This window comes from Ranitomeya variabilis, chromosome 8, assembly GCF_051348905.1.
Source record: "Ranitomeya variabilis isolate aRanVar5 chromosome 8, aRanVar5.hap1, whole genome shotgun sequence".
NCBI classification, from domain to species: Eukaryota; Metazoa; Chordata; class Amphibia; order Anura; family Dendrobatidae; genus Ranitomeya; species Ranitomeya variabilis.
In genome coordinates this window covers 53,979,137-53,998,430 of record NC_135239.1, presented here as the reverse complement: position 1 = coordinate 53,998,430, position 19,294 = coordinate 53,979,137, and the positions used below count along the sequence as shown (strand labels likewise).

The 19,294-nt window shown below is 40.3% G+C and overlaps 1 protein-coding gene across 1 annotated transcript in view; it reads right to left on the bottom strand.

Moving 5' to 3' along the window:
* Window positions 1-1,974: 1,974 nt before the first annotated feature.
* Window positions 1,975-19,294, bottom strand: part of ABCA4 (ATP binding cassette subfamily A member 4) — a 218,507-nt gene continuing 201,187 nt past the window's right edge. Inside the window, exons 41-51 of the mRNA XM_077277785.1 lie at window positions 18,786-18,909; window positions 17,750-17,879; window positions 16,317-16,437; window positions 14,628-14,690; window positions 12,974-13,080; window positions 7,060-7,201; window positions 6,696-6,830; window positions 5,416-5,519; window positions 5,236-5,328; window positions 4,053-4,302; window positions 1,975-2,880 (exon numbers count right to left, since the gene is read on the bottom strand). Of these exons, the coding sequence (XP_077133900.1) occupies window positions 2,761-2,880; window positions 4,053-4,302; window positions 5,236-5,328; window positions 5,416-5,519; window positions 6,696-6,830; window positions 7,060-7,201; window positions 12,974-13,080; window positions 14,628-14,690; window positions 16,317-16,437; window positions 17,750-17,879; window positions 18,786-18,909 (1,389 nt within the window). The 3' untranslated portion in view covers window positions 1,975-2,760. The remainder of the gene's footprint in view (window positions 2,881-4,052; window positions 4,303-5,235; window positions 5,329-5,415; window positions 5,520-6,695; window positions 6,831-7,059; window positions 7,202-12,973; window positions 13,081-14,627; window positions 14,691-16,316; window positions 16,438-17,749; window positions 17,880-18,785; window positions 18,910-19,294) is intronic.

Here is a 19,294-nt window from a genome sequence, read left to right as displayed (position 1 = left end):
CCCCACCCCCTGGCCAGGAGATGGTGGTACATGTTGGCCATGAACTGGAGCAGCTCTGCATGGTCAGACACGGCCATTACACAGTACACAGCAGGGGACATTTATAAGATTATCTCGGCACAGGAACATTTTTTTTAACACCTCCAATTGTGGAACTTATTATTTTTCTAAGATCTATTAGTTATAATATACTTTGTTCGTAAGAAAACACCTTTTAAAAATGTTTTTCAAAATATAAATGTGAATAAGAAATATAGGTATGCTTGTACATCTGTAACTTCCAAAAGACAGAATATACACAACATTGCAAATGTGCAGCTACCAGTATACCCTTTCTTTCTGGATGTGATGCCCATCTCAATAGACTGTCAGGGGACTCCTCACCATAGATGCTCATCCTATCAAACTATAAAATGTCAAACTCCTGTGGCTATGCCGTAATTGTCGGAAATCAAAGAATAGTTTAAAGGAAATCTGTCAGCAGGTTTTTGCTATCTCATCTGAGAGCAGAATTATGTAGGCAAAGAGACCCCGAATCCAACGATGTATCACTTAGATTACTGGGTGCAGCCATTATGACACAATTAGAGTTTTTAGATTAAGCAATGCAGCAGAGCTGAGAAAGCTAACCCCGCCCCCACTCTGCATATGCGGACAGTGAGCTGATTATCACAGAAGGGGAGGAGTCAGACCAGGAGGCACTCACTGCTGTGTCACAGCAATGATAAGCTGGTGCTAAAACAGTCATTGCAAGCAAAACGCTGCTGACAGATTCCCTTTAAGTATAGGTGCACCTTTACCACCATTGACCTAAAATAGATAATTGTCCTGCTATTTTATATCTGCAGTTACTATTCAGAAATATGTATTTCTATGGCTGGAGATGGCAATCAAATCTTGTGTGTTCTTTTAAACCCTTACTGAGAACTTTATTTCTTTAAAACCTCTGCCCAGTCTAGAAAAAAGGGTTAGATGGAACAGATGACTAGATATCCAACTACACACAGGGTTCTGTAGTCTGTAACCGTGGACACACATAGTTCAGCATAGCTGTACACCATTATATTTCTAAACAAGACTATTTGCAAAGTGTTTTTTTCTATTTTAATGCATTAAAACTATAAAAAAAAATGGTACAAAAAACCTATGTATTAAGATGAAAGGAAAAGGAAGAGAGCGTCTAGTTGTTTAGTATGTTGCTCACTGTTACGATTTGCACACAACTAATGTTGGACTGGGGTGCCAAGAGCCCACCAGTAACTTTAATTCTAGGTGCCCATTGTTAAAGGGGTTGTCCAGGCTTGGGGCTCAAGTTTGCAGACTCTTCCTGACCGTAGACTTGTGAATCCTCCCAGCGTGCACGGTGCAGACAGTCATGTGAACACAAGTATGGGGTTTGCATACTTCCGGCCACATTCTGACTAGACATATCCAGCCTCGCTCAATTCACTTGTGTTTCGCGATGTTGCACATGTCTAGTCTGCACGTGACCATATGAATGCCAATCACATACTTGCAGTCACGCTGCAGATCCGGTACTGGCACCAAGTCTGTAATCAGAGTTATTGCAGACTGGAACTTCAAGCCTGTACAACCCCTTTAAACTACAAGTAAAAATAAACTGACCATATTACACAAGTTTACCTATGATTCTATGTAATATTATTATACTGGATTGTATTTTTTGTGAATGATTAGATTCTGCCTTTTATTTGTAAATAGTGAATCAAAGGCATTCACATTGCTCATGTAGGGTGTAGATGGGCCCATTTATTCACAATTCACAGGGGCCCACCAGTGGATTCACCTGCTGTCCAGTGGGCCAGTCCGAGCTTGCACACAAGTATACCGATATTCACCAATGGGATCTGAAAAATGTACCGGCGTGTTCACTGTTATGAAAATCATTTGTACTTAAAAAAGGAATGCTCTGAAATCCTGGGGAAGTCACCGCTCACAATGTAAGAGGTCAAATCTTATAGTGTCTGTTTTATTACAATGACATGCATTAATATCATAGCCGTACATGATAAACTTAAGAATGGAGATTCAATTCACTACATTTTATTTGTTATTAAGCATATGAAAAAAAACAAACAAAGTAAATCTATTCCCAAATCAAAGTTAGCAAATACATTGCAATATTACTCCCAATTACAAATATTCTCATCTGCTAGCCTTCGTATTTCTGAGTCTTCGCTGTACGACAAGCAGAGAAATGTTTCCTTATAGCTGCTGATATTGTACTGCTGAAACACATATACATACGAAAACATTTCTTTCTATAGGTGAGAATCCTCTTGATGTGAAATAAGTTCTCAAAATGTATCACAAAATGTGTGATACCTTTGTTTTATTTTTTTTTAGAAATGCAGGAAAATAATTATGGCATTCACGAAATTTGCCTTTTCACTGATTTGATTGACATTGGTTCCTATCAGAAGCTATAATCGCTAAACTGTCATGAATTGCCCTCTGTATAGACCTGGCACAACCCGAACCTACGTGCCAAGCAACATCACTCTACAACACTGGCCCGCATAGGAGAGAGCAGCAGACGGAAGTGACCACCAAGAGTGTATCCGCCATGCCTCATTGCTGGAGTGTGCTGGGACACTGCCCTAAAACTTGGCTCAGATTGAAGCAAATGTCAAAAGTAACAGCTTCTTTTGTGCTTGTAGACACAATTTCACATTTCAGAAAAACACCATCACCATCCGGTCCTATGCCCCGATGCCTAGGGCAGATGTAGCCTGATCTTTATGATGCCTTTCGTGATGGAGCTGGTGCAACTCTAATTTCTCGAGATGCTCCAGCCGCTCGGGGATGTAGGTGGATATCCTCATCGTCCGTCTGCTGTTTAGCAAAGTTTACAAATACCTGTAAATGGAAAAGTAGAAGTTTCTACTATAGGTATGAAGTGATTAAAAGAAGTTTTATCTGCTAAAAATTGGAGCGAAGCGTACTGGATAGGGGAGAGGTGGGGAAAAAAGAATGGAATAGAATGGCTATATAATAATGGTAATATGTGTATTTTGAGACCAGTTATAGAATGAAATAGCTCACGAGTCCAAATGTATTCACTCTTTATGCACCCAGGCTCACTGACATCTGCAGCTTGTACCGATCAGGGTGAGATCCCAGCAGGGAGGAGGAATACTAAGGAGATGTCAATCAGGCTAAGTGAGTGAAAAATCTGCTGGATATTAACTCACTTTTCAAAGTGCAGCATCCTTATCAGTTGTAAGAAACCTATTAAATAATGTATGCAGCCTGCATTGTGAAATCTTGTGACACATTGGCTTGAAATCTGAAGCCTTACGAGAATTGTAACCACTAGAATAATTTTTGTAAGACGCGCACCATACAGAGTGTTTACAGGGCCATAATAAATACTCCCTCAAATTAACAAGAATTTATGGAAAAGCCATAGGAAAGGCACAAATGCCTGATAGGTGCAGGAACCAAAATTCTGTTAAGATTTTTGTACTAAAAAGAAGTGTGTGTGTCACACTCTTAAAACTTGTTATCTCAGCTTGAAAACGTACATGCTAATTGTAGTCGTAATTTGCTCCAAATGTATTATTGCTATGCACAAGCATATTGGCAAATAACTAGTGTAAAGTAAGTCAACAAAAAGTAGGCACAAGTGAAGGACAGATACCTAAAGTTATATAAAAAAATCAGAAAAAAGGCCGCTATATTTACCAAGCCCAGGTCACAACGCTAATGCACTACATCTTATGGTTGCACATTTTTCATCTTTGTACAGGATGCAGCCGGGCCCTTAAGTGTTTGCTGGGGGGATTTTGGGATGTCTGTCCATTTGGGGGGCACTAATCTAGTGCTAACCTAACACTAATAGGATGTGTACCTGGTACAAGCCTTATCCATGTGCTGCCCTTAAAATGAACATGTGTTTCTCAATAAAAAGAATAAAAAACTAACCATAAATGCAGTAGTATTTCCAGCCTGTTTGAACCCACTTTAGTTAATTTGATATCGTTAGGATATCACAAACGTGGCACCAGATCCCCGTGACTGATGATTACCTGGTCTAGCGTAGTCTGGGACACAGAGTATTCCTCAATGTGAAGGGTGTCTTTGTTGGAGATAAGAAGTTGGAATATCTTGGCCAGGGAAGAGGAGGAGATCTGATACTGTAGCGTGTTGTAGTGTTTCTCTCGCTGTAAGCTGCCTGGAAAGTTTGCCAGTATAAACTTCTCTGCCGGTCCTGGGTCAGGGGCCAATCCTGGCGTCTGTGCTCTGATCTTCAAGGTAACGATATAGCCATCTCCAAATCTGAGAAACAGAATACAGAGTGAAAACTAAACCCCCCTATATATTTTAGAAGGCTGTTGGCCAAATGGTGGTTCAGCTGGCAGCTATAGTGCCTGACTCTCCCATAGGCAGGAGTGTTGGCTGAGCGCCTACGAGAGAGTCACCGTCAGTCTCTTCTGGTGGCAGCTTAGCTCGTAGAGACCAAAAGGATCGGTAGTGCGAAATTGGACATTCCAGTTTCTGTTGATGCCCCCATTCACGTTAAACTATTGGCTGAACTCGTTGATATTGGTGGGTTAGGCTGATGTTAGTCTAATGTGTACACTGGGGGACACAGAAAAGGGCCCCTAGGGGTGCAAGAATATACAGTATGGGCCTTTTCCAGACCAATAGCTCATCATAATGTCCAATTCCATCTGCTTTAGAAGTAGTAGTGGTCCCATTTCCGCATAGGCCCCTGTGCGGTTGTGCAATAGGATAGACCTTTCACAAAGTCCACACAAGTGCTTTCTGCGGATCTTTGGATTTCAGCCATTTTTGGCTAGAATAGAAAATCATCAGGTACAATTTGTCATCAAGGCTGAATTGGCTGATTGGCTGAAATTAAAATAACCTCTTCAAATCAAAAGATCCATAGGTAGCACTTGTGTGCACTATTAATGGAAAAAACTCTATCCTATCCTATCGATTTGCATAGATAAAAATAATAATAATAAATTAGACTCGTGTGCATGAGTCATGTCTGATTATTTTCTACACCGGTACAATTTTTTCCCATACAAGGTGCAAAATGGAGTTATAAATACATTCATTTCAAGTCTGATGTCCATGACACTTCCAAAAATGTTGGACTCTGAATCTTCAAGATAATATATAAAATAGAAACAATAACAGAAGTAATGATAATGGAGTTAGCATAACAAAATTACATGTGTAAAATGTGAAACAACATACTTATATTTTAAGTGCTGAATGGTTCCTAGACATTTAAAGGTTCCCTGGACCATTATGGCGAGACGAGTACAGAGAGCTTCACATTCCTCCATACTGAAGAAAGCAGAGGACAATACAGTTATTATGGTATTATGCACGGGATTGTACACACTAAGGACATTCTTATAAAAATGAACATGCCTGTGTGAGGTCAGGACCACGGCTCGGCCGTCCTTGATGATACTGACAATAGAATTCCACAGGAAGCGCCGTGACTGAGGATCCATCCCTGTGGTCGGCTCATCCTAAAAGTGCACATTTATTATTTCTATAGGGGCATTTCAAAACTGTTGTCACATGGAAGGTTGGGCATTTATATAGAAGATTAAAGCCAAATGTAAGGTTTGTCTACTGGCTTAAAAAAGACATGTCTTAATATATGGGGGATGTAACGCTTAAATCAATAATGTTCATAAATCCAGAGGTATTTACAAACTACATAGCACTATATAATCCCGACCTGATCCTCCCAAGGTCAGCAATATTGTTAGACTCAAGAGAAAGGTGTCATGCACATGGCTGTATGTCCTCTTATAGAGTCACAATCTTTATATATGTTAGAGGCTACTATTGGTTTATTGCACTGAATTTCTGTCTACAATATTCTTATAATTTGCAGTCTGATCGAAGTTTTACATTTTATCTTTTGTGTGAGTTTCTCAGTAATGTAGGCTGGATGTAAGGTGTGTGTATCTAGGGAACTGCTGCCTTAGCGCATATATCAGCACAGCTTCTATCCTGCACTTATTTCCTGTCCATCTTTTCTATTGCATTTTTTCTATGCTCCCTGATTTACTTTATTCTTAATCTACTGCAGATCTTTGTAAAACCTGCTCCCACTTTCTGCTTTCTCTAACACTGAGAGAAAGGAGGAGGATAGCAGAGAGCCATCAGACCCAAGGGCAGGATTCTGACAGATTTGTAGTATTTTTTCCAAACACTCAGCTTGATATAAGGATTTGCAGACATCAGCTAGAAAATGGTAAAATATTTTTAATGAAGACAACTTAGAAAAGTTTTCAGATAGGAATCAAATGATCAACTAAAAAAAAATTATAGTCTTAAGGCCACGATCACATGTTCGGCATTTGACATCAGTATTTGTAAGCCAAAATCAGAAGTGGAACAATCAGAGGAAAAGTATAATAGAGACACGTCACCACTTCTGTATTTATCACCCACTCCTGGTTTTGGCTACAAATACTGATGGAAAATACTGACCAAATCCTGAACGTGCAAACAGATCTGGGGATCCCATTAAAAGAATAATAATGTACAGTACCTATAATAGGCTGATTGATTTAGTTATAGGTAAATGAAGAGAAAAGCAGGAGATGAGGAAAGTGATTGCATGGTGAAGAAACAATGAAGATTTATAAAGGTTTATTCACCCACAATAAAAAAAAATACCTAAAACCTACCAACAATACCACCGGAGGGCATCCGATAAGAGCAATCGCAGTTGACAGCTTGCGCTTGTTTCCACCACTGTAAGTGCCCGCTGGTTGGTCTGCATATCTTTTAAGGCCCAATTTTTCAATCCCCCAATCTGCAACCTGGGAAATAACAGATTAGCCATTATGCCTGTTCCCATCACTAGAGATGAACGTAATGCTGCCTGCTATAATACTGCTTTAGAATAATTGTGGGAACAGATAGCCACTACTTTCCAAGTATTTTTTCCAAGGTTTCTTAAAAAAAAAATAAAAAACAATATAATGGTAAATACACTTTTACAAGACAATTTCTAATAATTTGTGTTCTCAGGCTAAAATATGGTTTTACCATAGCCACTTCATCTTGTGGAACTCCCCTTAGACGCGCATATAGTTGCAGATGCTCGCGACCCGTCAACAGCTCATCAATGGCATCAAACTGCGGACAGTAGCCCATGTTCTGGTGCACGTCGGCTATATTGGTCAGTATACTGGAAAGTAAAAAAAACAATAACCCAATACAATTACCATAAGTAGGTTTAATCTGATCCCCTGTTATTACTAAAAATACTTTTCTAAAAATAAAGATGATAACCTCTAATGAATATGGTACCAATAAACACTACAGCTCGTCACACAAAATACAAGCCCTAAAAAGTATATCGCTTTTGGTATATGGAAACACAAAGAAAGAACTGTTTGTTTGTCTTTGTGATCCTTTTTTTCATTTCTACCAGGAAGGAGATAATAAAAGTTAAGTGTTTTTTGCAGGCACATTAAGCATTTCTGGTGTTGTGACCATAAGGATGCGATTTGCGTACTTAGTCAAGTGACGACTAGCTTCTCATCTGATATTCTTAATAGAACATTGAGAAGAGCAGATGAGAATCTAAAATCGGCAGAGGAATCAATCACAGTGCGCACCTTGCATACTGACAGGATTCGGCACTCTGTCATCACAAAAGGTAACTGCAGAAATTTATGTAGAGCCCCACAAAACTCCTTAAAAGGGGTTATCCAGGACTGTTAAATGTAGTTATTATGGACATAACTAACAGACATGTAGTTGCTAACTACCTGCCTGTTGTGCCCGGTGTTGATCTCTGCCAGCACAGAGTTGTCACAGACCGTACTTGCCGGTGAATCCGAGGCTTCCGCTGATTGACGGAGCAGCGGCTTGCCTTCCACTCCGCTATACTCCGCTGATGGGGCGTGACTGCTGACATGCTGATTGATAGCTGTCTCCCTTCTGTATAACTGTATGGAGTCGGCTGTCAATCAGCATGACGTCAGCATTCATGCCCTGTCGACAGAACAGCCCGGAAGAGGAAGAACTGCTCTGTAGACGTGGAGCAGCTGAATTGCCAGCAGGAGCAGTCAGTGACCGCTCTGAGACAGAACAGACAGGAAGTTATCTCTATAAGCAACTTCCTGCTTTAGTTTTTAGGCCCAAAGTAAAAAAATGACAGTCTTGGATAACCCCTTTAATCAATAACTTATATGTACCCATAATTGGCGGCATTAAAAAGTACAACCTATCATGCAAAAAAAAACCAAGCTCTCATACATTCGAAGAAAAAAATAGAGAGTTATGTAATTTTGAATGCTTAATGTAATAATACCCAAGGCAGTGTTCTTAAGTGGTTAAAAACTGTGAAGAATTTACAGAAAAAAATGATATGCATTGGAAAATTGTTTAACTTTTTCTTTTTTATATACAAAAAAAAAAATAATTTGCAAAAATTAGAATATCCTTTTTTTTTTTATTTCAAGTTAGTCCTACTCCTCAACCTCAACCTCCCTCCTTTCCTACGTTCTCTGTTAAGCCCTCCCGATGGGATCACTAATACTGTATTGATCACTGGCAGATTCAGACACACATTCCGCAGAGAATAAGCATCTTCCTGGGCGGCGGGTGGCAGAAACACACTGAACCATCAGACTGCTGAGCTGTATTTTCCACCCTAATAGTCCAGATATCAAAAACATGTTGTGAACACGACCCGTCAGATTGGACATAAACCCTTTACAAAAACAGATTCATTTTGCTGATGGTGTTTTTTTATACTATGCAAATAAAGGGGCATATTGACTTTCTGCATCGTGCCAAAGCACGTACCCGGCACAACATGTTTATGTGTTTCTGGGCAGTAGAAGAGAGGGGAGGGCACGTCTCAGCGCTGATGGCATCAGCTTATGAATTCTAGCAGTGTCATTAGGTTGTTAAGAAAATCTTTGCTATTGTGGTAGTCTTAAGGGGGTGCTATCTATATATATATATATATATATATATATATATATATATATATATATATATATATATATATATATATATATATATATATATAAAGAAAAAAATAGGAACAGCATCAATATTACCGCAATTGTGGTGCAAAGCTTCCCAAACCAGGGTTCCAATGGCTTCAATATAAAAGTAAAAAAGAAAGCAGCACACAAAAAAAACGCCGTCCAGGCATTAAAAGCCCACCTTTTCTATTTTTTGTGTGCTGCTTTCTTTTTTACACACATATATATATATATATATATATATATATATATATATATATATATATGTGTGTGATAATTTGATTAATGCAGATCTGTTACTAGATCTCCTAACACAAACTGCATACATTATTAAATCGATCCCTTAGACCTAGTGAGACTGGTGCATTTATTATTATTATTTATTATTATAGCGCCATTTATTCCATGGCGCTTTACATGTGAGGAGGGGTATACATAATAAAAACAAGTACAATAATCTTGAACAATACAAGTCACAACTGGTACAGGAGGAGAGAGGACCCTGCCCCCGAGGGCTCACAATCTACAAGGGATGGGATTTACTTTGAAGATCCATAGTAGAATGGCTGTATAATTATAATGTTAGAATTATTATTATACTGTAGAAAAGCAGGAGGTAAAGTCCTAGACGGCAGGTATGTGGCAGTGATACAAATCCTCAAACAGAGTGCTCCAGTGACAATAGGTTACTGAGAGGAATTTTAATGGATCAGATTGTGGGTCAGGGATTTAGGAGCGACTAAAAGAGCTTGGGTGGGAAAGGTCGCTCCCATATGTTCCAGTCTGGGACTTGCAGGTCCTACATAAGGCAGCTGGGTTGGCTCAGGTGTGGTCTGTAGTGTTGGAGAGGAAAAGATCAATAATGGTGAACAGACTGCGGATAAGCATTGCCTGTACTGCTCTGTGGGTGAGACCATGCTACTTTCTTCTGACCACCCTGAGAAAGGACTTTGTTTTTGTTACTGAATGTTTTGGCTGAAGAAAAGCCGTTTACGTTATGTTGAAAGTTTATGCAAAATAATAAACTTTAACCTGTTTGACATGGAAACTCATAACTGTATGGACCTCAACGGATACCAAAGGGCTCCTCGGACTCTTGATACTGAGAATTTGCCCAATCCACTAGACGTGATTACACACGTGGCCTCCTCTCTATTGAACTGAGTGGAAACCACAGATGACTGCTGCCCTGAGTGACGAGGCATAAACCTCTTACTATCAGAAAACTCCGGTAATATAAATTCTATTACTATAATGAAAGTGAGCATTCATCGCTTATGATTCCACTACTTTTGCTTTTCCTCCACTTACCACAGTCTAAAAGTCCTGGTAAAATTTATGATCGCCTGAGGAATAACATGTGAAAAGGCAGCAAAGTGCAAATCGATGATGGCGCACAGAAACCTAATATTTACAGCAATGTTCTAATACTTGGCTTCGAACAAGTCTTTCTAAATGGTAATGCTTGCAATCGGGTAAGTGTAATAACAATAAAATATCTGGTATTAAAAGGAACGGTAAGCAGAATAGAAGAGCTGAGTACAGGTATAATGGCGATGCCTAGAGATAAGAGCTCAGATGGTTCTGTCCACGGACGTCAGATAGAAAGCTAAATGCATATTACATAATACCCCTTGATTAATGTCACTTGTCATTATGTTATCTGGGATGATCACTTCTCCTGTAACATCAATAAATAGATCAGAGGTTAGGGAGTGCAACAATTGGTCGTCCATAAGCCATACCTTGCTCTAGCTATAGACTTACATATTAAAATTCTATAGACACCTTTGACATAGAAAAATATTTTTTCTATATTTTAATGGCTACCTTTATTTAATAAAATTGCAGTTTCAGTCTGAAATCTTCATCCCTTCATTCATTTTCAGACCCCCTGATATGCAGTTTGTACCCTGATCCAAGGATCATATTTGTATTGATAGGAGTGTCTCTCCCAGACATATAGGCTGAATGTGTGATCTGTGTGTATCCTTGTTCCTGCTGTATTTATTAGCTCATATATCAGCACAGCTTCTATCCTGCACTTATTTCCTCTTCGTGTTTCTTCCTTCTTTTCCCATAGACTGTTTTCTCTAACCTCCCTGAGACTGCACATGCTTTCTCCCTTGCTCACAGTGTGAAGATCTGTGTACAACCCTGTCCAATGTCAGAGAGAAGGTAGGGAGAGTAGCAAGAGTTGTCAGTTTAAGTAGGTGCTCTAATGGATTTGTAACAATTTTGCTGAGCCCTCATCTATGTATAGGGCTTGCAGCAGCTAAATGGTGGAATGTTTTCAATAAAGACTATTTAGAAAGTTGTTTAACTTTGCATTTAGAAAGCAAATAAACAATATAAAATTATGTATATAGGTGTGCATAGACTTTAATATAGAACTGATAAATTAAAATTATTTGGGGAACCTATAGTACAACAATGACATCGTCACCTGTATTGTGACTTAAAGAACAAAATGTGCAACTGGTACCTGCAAATGATACAGGATCACGCAGCATAGAGCGCAAATTACACAATCATGGTAAAAGTACATTTTACTTATGGTGTTGTTTACAAGGGGTAAAGAAGACCCATCACCTCACCTGTCTGTTTTAATAAATCCTCATATTTCCTATAATGTAACAATTCTGTAGCGTTGTTTGTTAGTGCACCTTGTGCCATTCCTGTTGTTACCTACTAGGGTTGAGCGACTTTTGCTTTTTTAGGATCGAGTTGGGTTTTGTGAAACCCGACCTTCTCGAAAGTCGGATCGCGTGAAATCGGCCGATTCTACTGTAAAGTCGAACATGAAACCCAATGCAAGTCAATGTGGAATTTTTTTTTTTTTTTCTCTCTCTCTCTCTCTCTCTCTCATATGTTGTGTTTGACTGCGGAAATCACTGCAGCCCAAACGGTAATATGGCTCTATGACGCCGCAGAAACCAGGCCGGAACCTATGTCATCACGCTGCCCACACTCCTTAATTGGCTGAAAAAATGGCGGGGAAGGCGTCATACAAAACGCGACTTTGGCGCCAAGTTCGCCGACCACGTGGCCGATCCCACGCTGGAGTCGGGTCGGGTTTCACGAAACCCGACTCTGCCAAAAGTCGGCAACTTTTGAAAATGAACGATCCGTTTCGCTCAACCCTATTACCTACTAGTTGGGGATATGGCCCTGCACATAGTATTGTTGTCCAATTGGTGTAGAACATGTCACACTAATCAGGGACACACCCTTTTGACAAGTAGAATGTAAACACCCAGTTGTTAATTATTTCATAAATATTCCTGATGTGAGGGGTTGACTCACTCAGCTGCTTGTAGAGGTAAACACATGAACGCTTCTTATGGTTAATCACCTGCAGGTTTAATAAAGCACAGCATAAACCGAAGCAGGGTTGAACAAAATAAACATGGCCTTTCTGGCCTAATGGCAAAACAAAAAGAAAGTCCAATCAAGTCCTTTTTCCTGCAAGATTCACCCGCAGGGAACACTCAAAGTCCTCAGCTCCTCCTGGAGCCACATCTGGAGATGTTCCTCTCCAAACACACAAAACAGAGAAAAAAAAATAACAGTTAACTCCCCAGCCACACCCTTGAGGTGGAGATAAGGTGAGTAGGCGTCCCACCCATCTCTCACCTACTCACAAAAACCCAGACCCTTATCATGGCTGGTTAACCCCTTCAGCACATAGCATGGGTTTCAGATCATGGAAGAAAGTAATCTTCATGACATATATCTCCCCTCACATACAGCGCCAGTGTCCCTGTCACAATGAGTAATAAAAGATGAACAGCACAATATAGAGTTCTAGGAAAAGATTCTCCAGAATCTCGTGAAGAATAGTAATATTTACGACAGAATCGTGAAAAGACGGACAGATCCTTTTTAAACACTATGATTTTTAAGGTAGAATTATGGATTCAACAGAATTAATTATTTTTCTAATCCAAAGTTACCTGTATCCAGCTACAGTGGCATCGCCTGATGTCACATCAATGTCTCCAGTCAACATCTTGAAAGTGGTGGTCTTCCCAGCTCCATTCACACCCAGAAGACCAAAACACTAGATAAAAGGAATGAGCAATTTTAATTATGTGCAGTTCCCCCTCTCCACCAAAAAAACAACAACAAATAAATGAGGCAAAGATTACTTCCAGGGAAATATTTTGTTTTTTCAATATAATCTATTGGAGGTTTTTCATAGTATCATAGTTCTTGACAAAGGACCTTGCAGGTCTGAAGCATGTTGCCTGGGAGCACAGCGGATCTTTCTTTTCTGCCTTTTGAATTTTTGTGCTTTTGTGTTCAACCATTTTTTGTGCCTTTTACACTACAGGATCAATAAAGTTATTCTTTTAAGAAGATGTGAGTGCCGGCCATTGTTTGGGCTGTTGCTATTACTGGAGCATTTTACCATGCACCTAGACAGGTGAGCCGATTGTTTCTTTTTTCACATTTTGTTTAAATACATTGCATAACATTTTTATATGTGAGTTACAGTCTGTGTTATATTACAGTCTGTGTTATTTCACAGAATTTCGCTTACGAACCTGCAACCTTTAGAGCTGAAATCTCCCGGCATTTCTTGGCAGTTCTGTATAGAGGGTCATTTTCTTATTTGCATTTTATGTCATCTTTGCAGCATAACCTCATGAAGCTGGTATGGGTGCGTCTTTATTTTGTTACTCTGTTTTGGGCAGTGAACCATTACTATGTGCAAGGCTTCAAATAAAGTTTTGGCAAACCTATTCTCCAACCCTGGTAATGTTATCCTTCGTGTGACCAAACAGTCCGCTGTAAATATACTACTCATTATGCCTAATGTTATGTGAAATAATTTATTCAACTGACAAAACAGAAAACAAAATGGTTCTCACTTTTTTTTATAGTGGTTACTAAAAATGATCCCAAGAACAGGTATCAATAATTCACGAGGGAGTATTATATCTGGATTTGATTGCACGTTTTGCTGCAGATGTGATGCAGTTATCACCCTTTACATTGCAAACGGTAAAATCTGCGTGAATGTGACAGGTGGAAGTTGCACTGTTGATTTAGATTTGTTGTAAGACTGGTCAGACACACTGTATAGACCAATTCTTACTGGGAAGTGCCTGCTGTAATCATAGAAGCAGTCAGGACAGTCAGGAGCATCTTTATTACCTCAAGATAGAAGTGAGAGAGCTACAGCACCGGACTCATCCCCCTCCCCCCACAACACTGCATGAGCAAGGTACAGTTCTGCTTAGGTTAAGACACTGTGTGTGAAGAGAAGTTATCTCTAAAGAGACTTTCATATATGTTGATGAAGCATTGCATGAAGAGAACTGATTCTGTGTGATGAAAAGAAGCTTGAATATAACCCCTGTGATCAACTTCAGCTCAGAAATGTGTTATAGCATTGTGCCTGCAAACCGTTAACCGTACCTCCCCTCTACTGTGAAGAATTATAATTAACGGTTGCCCTGAGGAAGATTTCCCCAAGATTCCAAAAAGAACTCATGTTTCCTGTGTCTCACCTTCATATACTGAGTAGCATGTGCATACAACATGAAAATCAAGCATAGGAAAGGGTAAAATGATCTGTTTTAAAATTCTCTCTGAGCATACCTCTCCAGGTCGTACACCAATGCAGAGCTTGTCAACAGCAGGGGTGTGTTTACCAGCATAAATCTGAGTCAAATAATTAGGAAAACATAAAGTTAGGACACTTAACAATAATATGCCTGTGTAGAAATGTTTTTGAAGAAAAAAAGTAGCAAGCCAGACCAGCTAATCAGTGTAACCCCACCCCCACCACTGATTAGCAGCTCACTGACAATATACAGTGGACACATGAAGCTGCCAATCAGTGGTGTGGGCGGAGTTATACGCAGCTCAGCATTCTGAGCACTGCTAGAACTGTAGCAGAGAAAACAGAGATTCTATCAAAACTACACCAAGTAGCCCAGTAAGTGATTCATTGCTGGAATCAGGGTCTCTGACCCTACATCATACAAAAACCTGATGACAGATTTCCTTTAACCCCTTCATGACTGGAGCTTTTTTTGGTTTTGCATTTTCGTTTTTTGCTCCCCTTCTTCCCAGAGCCATAACTTTTTTATTTTTCCATCAATATGGCCATGTGAGGGCTTATTTTTTGTGGGGCGAGTTGTAATTTTGAATGACACTATTGGTTTTACCATGTCGTGTGCTAGAGAATGGGAAAAAAATTCCAAGTGCGGTTAAATTGCAAAAAAAAGTGCAATCCTACACTTTTTTTTTTGTTTGGCATTTTTTTTAGGTTCACTAAATGATAAAACTGGCCTGCCATTATGATTCTCCAGGTCATTACGAGTTCATACACACCAAACATGTCTAGGTTTGTTTTTCATCTAAGTTGTGAAAAAAACCTTCAAAATTTGCTAAAAAAAATTGCGCCATATTCCGATACCTGTAGTGTCTCCATTTTTCGTGATCTGGGTTTGGGTGAGGGCTTATTTTTTGCATGCTGAGCTGACGTTTTTAATGATACCATTTTTGTACAGATAAGATCTTTTGATCGCCCATTATTGCATTTTAATGCAATGTCGCGGTGACCAAAAAAATGTAATTCTGGCATTTTGATTTTTTTTTCTCACTACGCCGTTTAGCGATCAGGTTAATATTTTTTTATTGATAGATCTGGCGTTTCTGAACCCGGCGATACCAAATATGTGTAGGTTTGATTTTTTTTTTTTTTAATCGTTTTATTTAGAATGGGGCGAAAGGGGGGTGATTTAAACTTTTATATTTTTTTATGTTTTGAAAAACTTTTTTTTTAATTTTGGCATGCTTCAACAGCCTCAATCGGCTCTGCTACATAAAGGCGATGCTCAGAGGTGATGCTCATAGCAATCCTGCATCAACAACCATAGAGGTAGAGGTCTCAAGGAGACCTCTGGTTGTCATGCCGATGCACCGCTGACCCCCGATTACGTGACAGGGGTCAGCGGTGCGTGTATTTCCGGCCGGAAGCGTGCGTTAAATGCCGCTGTCAGAGTTTGACAGTGGCATTTAACTAGTTAATAGGTGCGGGTGGACCGTGATTCCGCCCGCGCCTATTGCGGGCACATGTCAGCTGTTGAAAACAACTGACATGTCGTGGCTTTGAGGTGGGCTCACCACCAGAGCCCGCATAAAAGAGGGGGTTCTGATGTCGGATGTACTATCCCATCCAACTTCAGAAAGGAGTTAAATATATTAATAAATATCAAGTCTGCATCTTGTGCTTATTCTTCAGTCAGCTATTGTCATATGTAACCAAATGCAATAATTTACCTTTGTTAATTCCTCTAGACGTAATATATCCTTCTTTCCTCCACCCTTTATCACTCTATTTCTCTCTTGTGCAACATCTTCATCTTCTCCATCTATATGATCTTTGGGAGGTTGTGCAAACCTGCAATACACGTGAAAAATAACAAATGAGGATTCCTATTCTAAACACTGCAACGATGGTCAATGGTGCACCTCGGACCTTTCCATGTCATAAAGAGCTGCACTTGTTTAGCCGCATTTATTCCACCTGACATCTCATCCCCCCTTCACATGAGTGCTCTGTTTCCTTCTATTTGTATGTGTTTTCATTGGCTTATTTTAAGAAAACCAGAGTATGGAGTCTCATGGAAAAACATGCAAATTAGCTTTCTTCTGGCTACTCTGCAAGACAATGTCTGACCCTTTAACAAGACTTGGGCAGCGTGGTGGCTCAGTGGTTAGCACTGTTGGATTGTGAGCCACATTGGGGACAGCGATGGTGATGTCTGTAAAGCGCTGAGGAATATATTGGCGCTGTATAAGTAAAACATAATAAATCAGCCTTGCAACATGTTTTTCTCCAGGCATGTTATAAGGCTCTTTAAAGGGAACCAGGTTTTTCCGAAATAACCTTCGGCCACCACCTTTCAGCATTCTGTAATGCTGTATATAAGTTTCCTTGCCTCGCTGCAAAACCAAATAAAAACCTTTTATTATACTCCCCAATGGGGCGGTCCAGTCTGATGGGCGTTGTTGCTCTTGGTCCAGCGCCTCCTCTCTTCTTGAGATTGCTGTCCTCCTTCTCTGCTTCATGTGGATGATGTGCCCTATGTCATCCTCACAGTGTTCCCCGTGGCGCTCCTGCTCTCTTCCCTGCTGATGGCAGAGCAAACTACTGTTCTGCACATGAGCGGGGAGAGGCCAAAGAGTGTCGGCGCATGCACAATGCAGTACTTGGCTCTGCCCTAGTCATGTCAGAGAAGTACGCCTGCACAGGAGCGTGATGGGGAACACTGTGGGGATGACGTAGAAAGCGTCATACTCACTAAGCAAGGGGACGGCACTGCAATAACAAAGGAGGCGCCAGACCAAGACCAGTGACGCCCATCGGACCGGACCGCCTTGTGGGTGAATAAAATGAAAGAGGTTTGTTTTGCTTTGAAGGGAGGCTAGTAGACTTATACACAGGGCTGAACATACGGCTGAAAGGTGGTGGGAAAATCCTGGTGTCAGGTTCCCTTTCAGGGGGTGGACATTGACTTACATTGTAGCTTCCTCTGTAGGTGACACCAGTGAGAGAGTCCTTTTCCTTTTCGTAGGGAGCTAATTGACATAATCACTCTGACCTATGGCTTAGTGGATCCACCACACCAGATCAGCCATAACATAATGCTCTGGAATTATCCTTATATAGAGTCTGATCTATTGAGGTTGTACTGTCCAACATATCTCACCAAGTGCTGAGAAAGAAACGGTTTTGAATAAGTAGATTCAGGCCAAAATACACGACTCCTTCAACGGCCATCACAATAATATTTCTTCCCAGAAACTCCCACTGGAAAGGATTTGTTATATGCTCTTCACCTAAATAAAACGCAGTGTTATAGTAATAATTATTTATTCAAATAATTAAAAAAAATACAGTGTAAAATTACAGAGAGGGACCCATCATTCGTGATAACCAGCCTTGCTGAAGCTGACAGCTTAGAGTTGCAGCCCGCAGCTGTCAGTTTTGCCTGGCTGGTTATCAAAAATACAGGGGAACTCACGTCAGTTTATCTATTTACTTATGGCGCAGGCGCCAGCTGATGAATACTCCCATTAGCCGCCGCCTTCTCTTGCTGTTAATAGCGGCAGCAGGTGTAGGCTGATGGGATAAATAGCCCCATCAGAGGCTGCCTCCTCTCACTGTTAGCACTCGAAAATAAACTCTCAAATCCTCACCTTTTCGCGCTGATCGCAAGGGAGAATGATGAGAGCGGTCTTCAGCACCCAGCTACAGGGAACAGCGCTAACTGTACCGCTGCCTCCCTGGTGCCGGTACGTGTGGTACTGATGACACACGGATGACACACGGATGACATCCCTGTGTGTCATCAGTGTGCATTTGTGCGGTATGTTTTGCGGCCCGTGCTGCTGTTAAAAAACTGACATGTCAATGTATTTTGCCTGCAAAAACGGTCCGTGGAAACACACTGACATGCACAGACCCATTCACTTGAATGTGTCTACGTGTAGAAGTGTCTCCGGTACGTGTGAAAACGGTCACCACACGTACCGGAAAGACTGAAAGAGGCCGAAAACTGTAGAAGCTGGCATTCTTAGTTTTGCAATGAATGGGTACTATAAGGAGACACAATATTCACTCCCTCATAATCTTTTTCAGCAAGGAACATCTACTTGAGAACTTCTCAGGAGAACTGCAGTTCTCATAGGTAAAATGTAGAGCATTTCCCTTGTGTAACCCTGAAGGAATATCCATGCATTTACCAAAGCGGGCGTACACGTCAGTCACTGCTTGATTCATTGCCAAATCAATGAGTCCTCGCCCCAGGCAGAAGTGTGGGAAGATTAAGAGCAAATCTTTTAGCTTCTCATTGAACTTCAATAAAGACTAGAATGAATCAAGCAAAAAAATACATTGAAACAAAGTAAAAGAAATATCAAACTAATTGCACATTGTAAAATAACAAAATATTGTAAATGTTATTTCTGATAGTGTCCCTATAAAGTGCTGAACACACTGACTGCACCCAACATTATAAATTCTGTATTAGTCAGTGACCAGATAGTTCTGCCTCCTTGACCATAGAGAAGATGATTCACAATATAATCAATCATGATTACATTATTGTACATTTGTATATTTAGGAATCATTGCATTATGGCACCACCGATAATCCTGATTAAGTGAAGCCTTGTGCTCACATCTGCCAGTTTTTGGCATGCTTTATAGTTTTTCCTCCACTGCTCCATACAACATAATAGGAGAATCAATT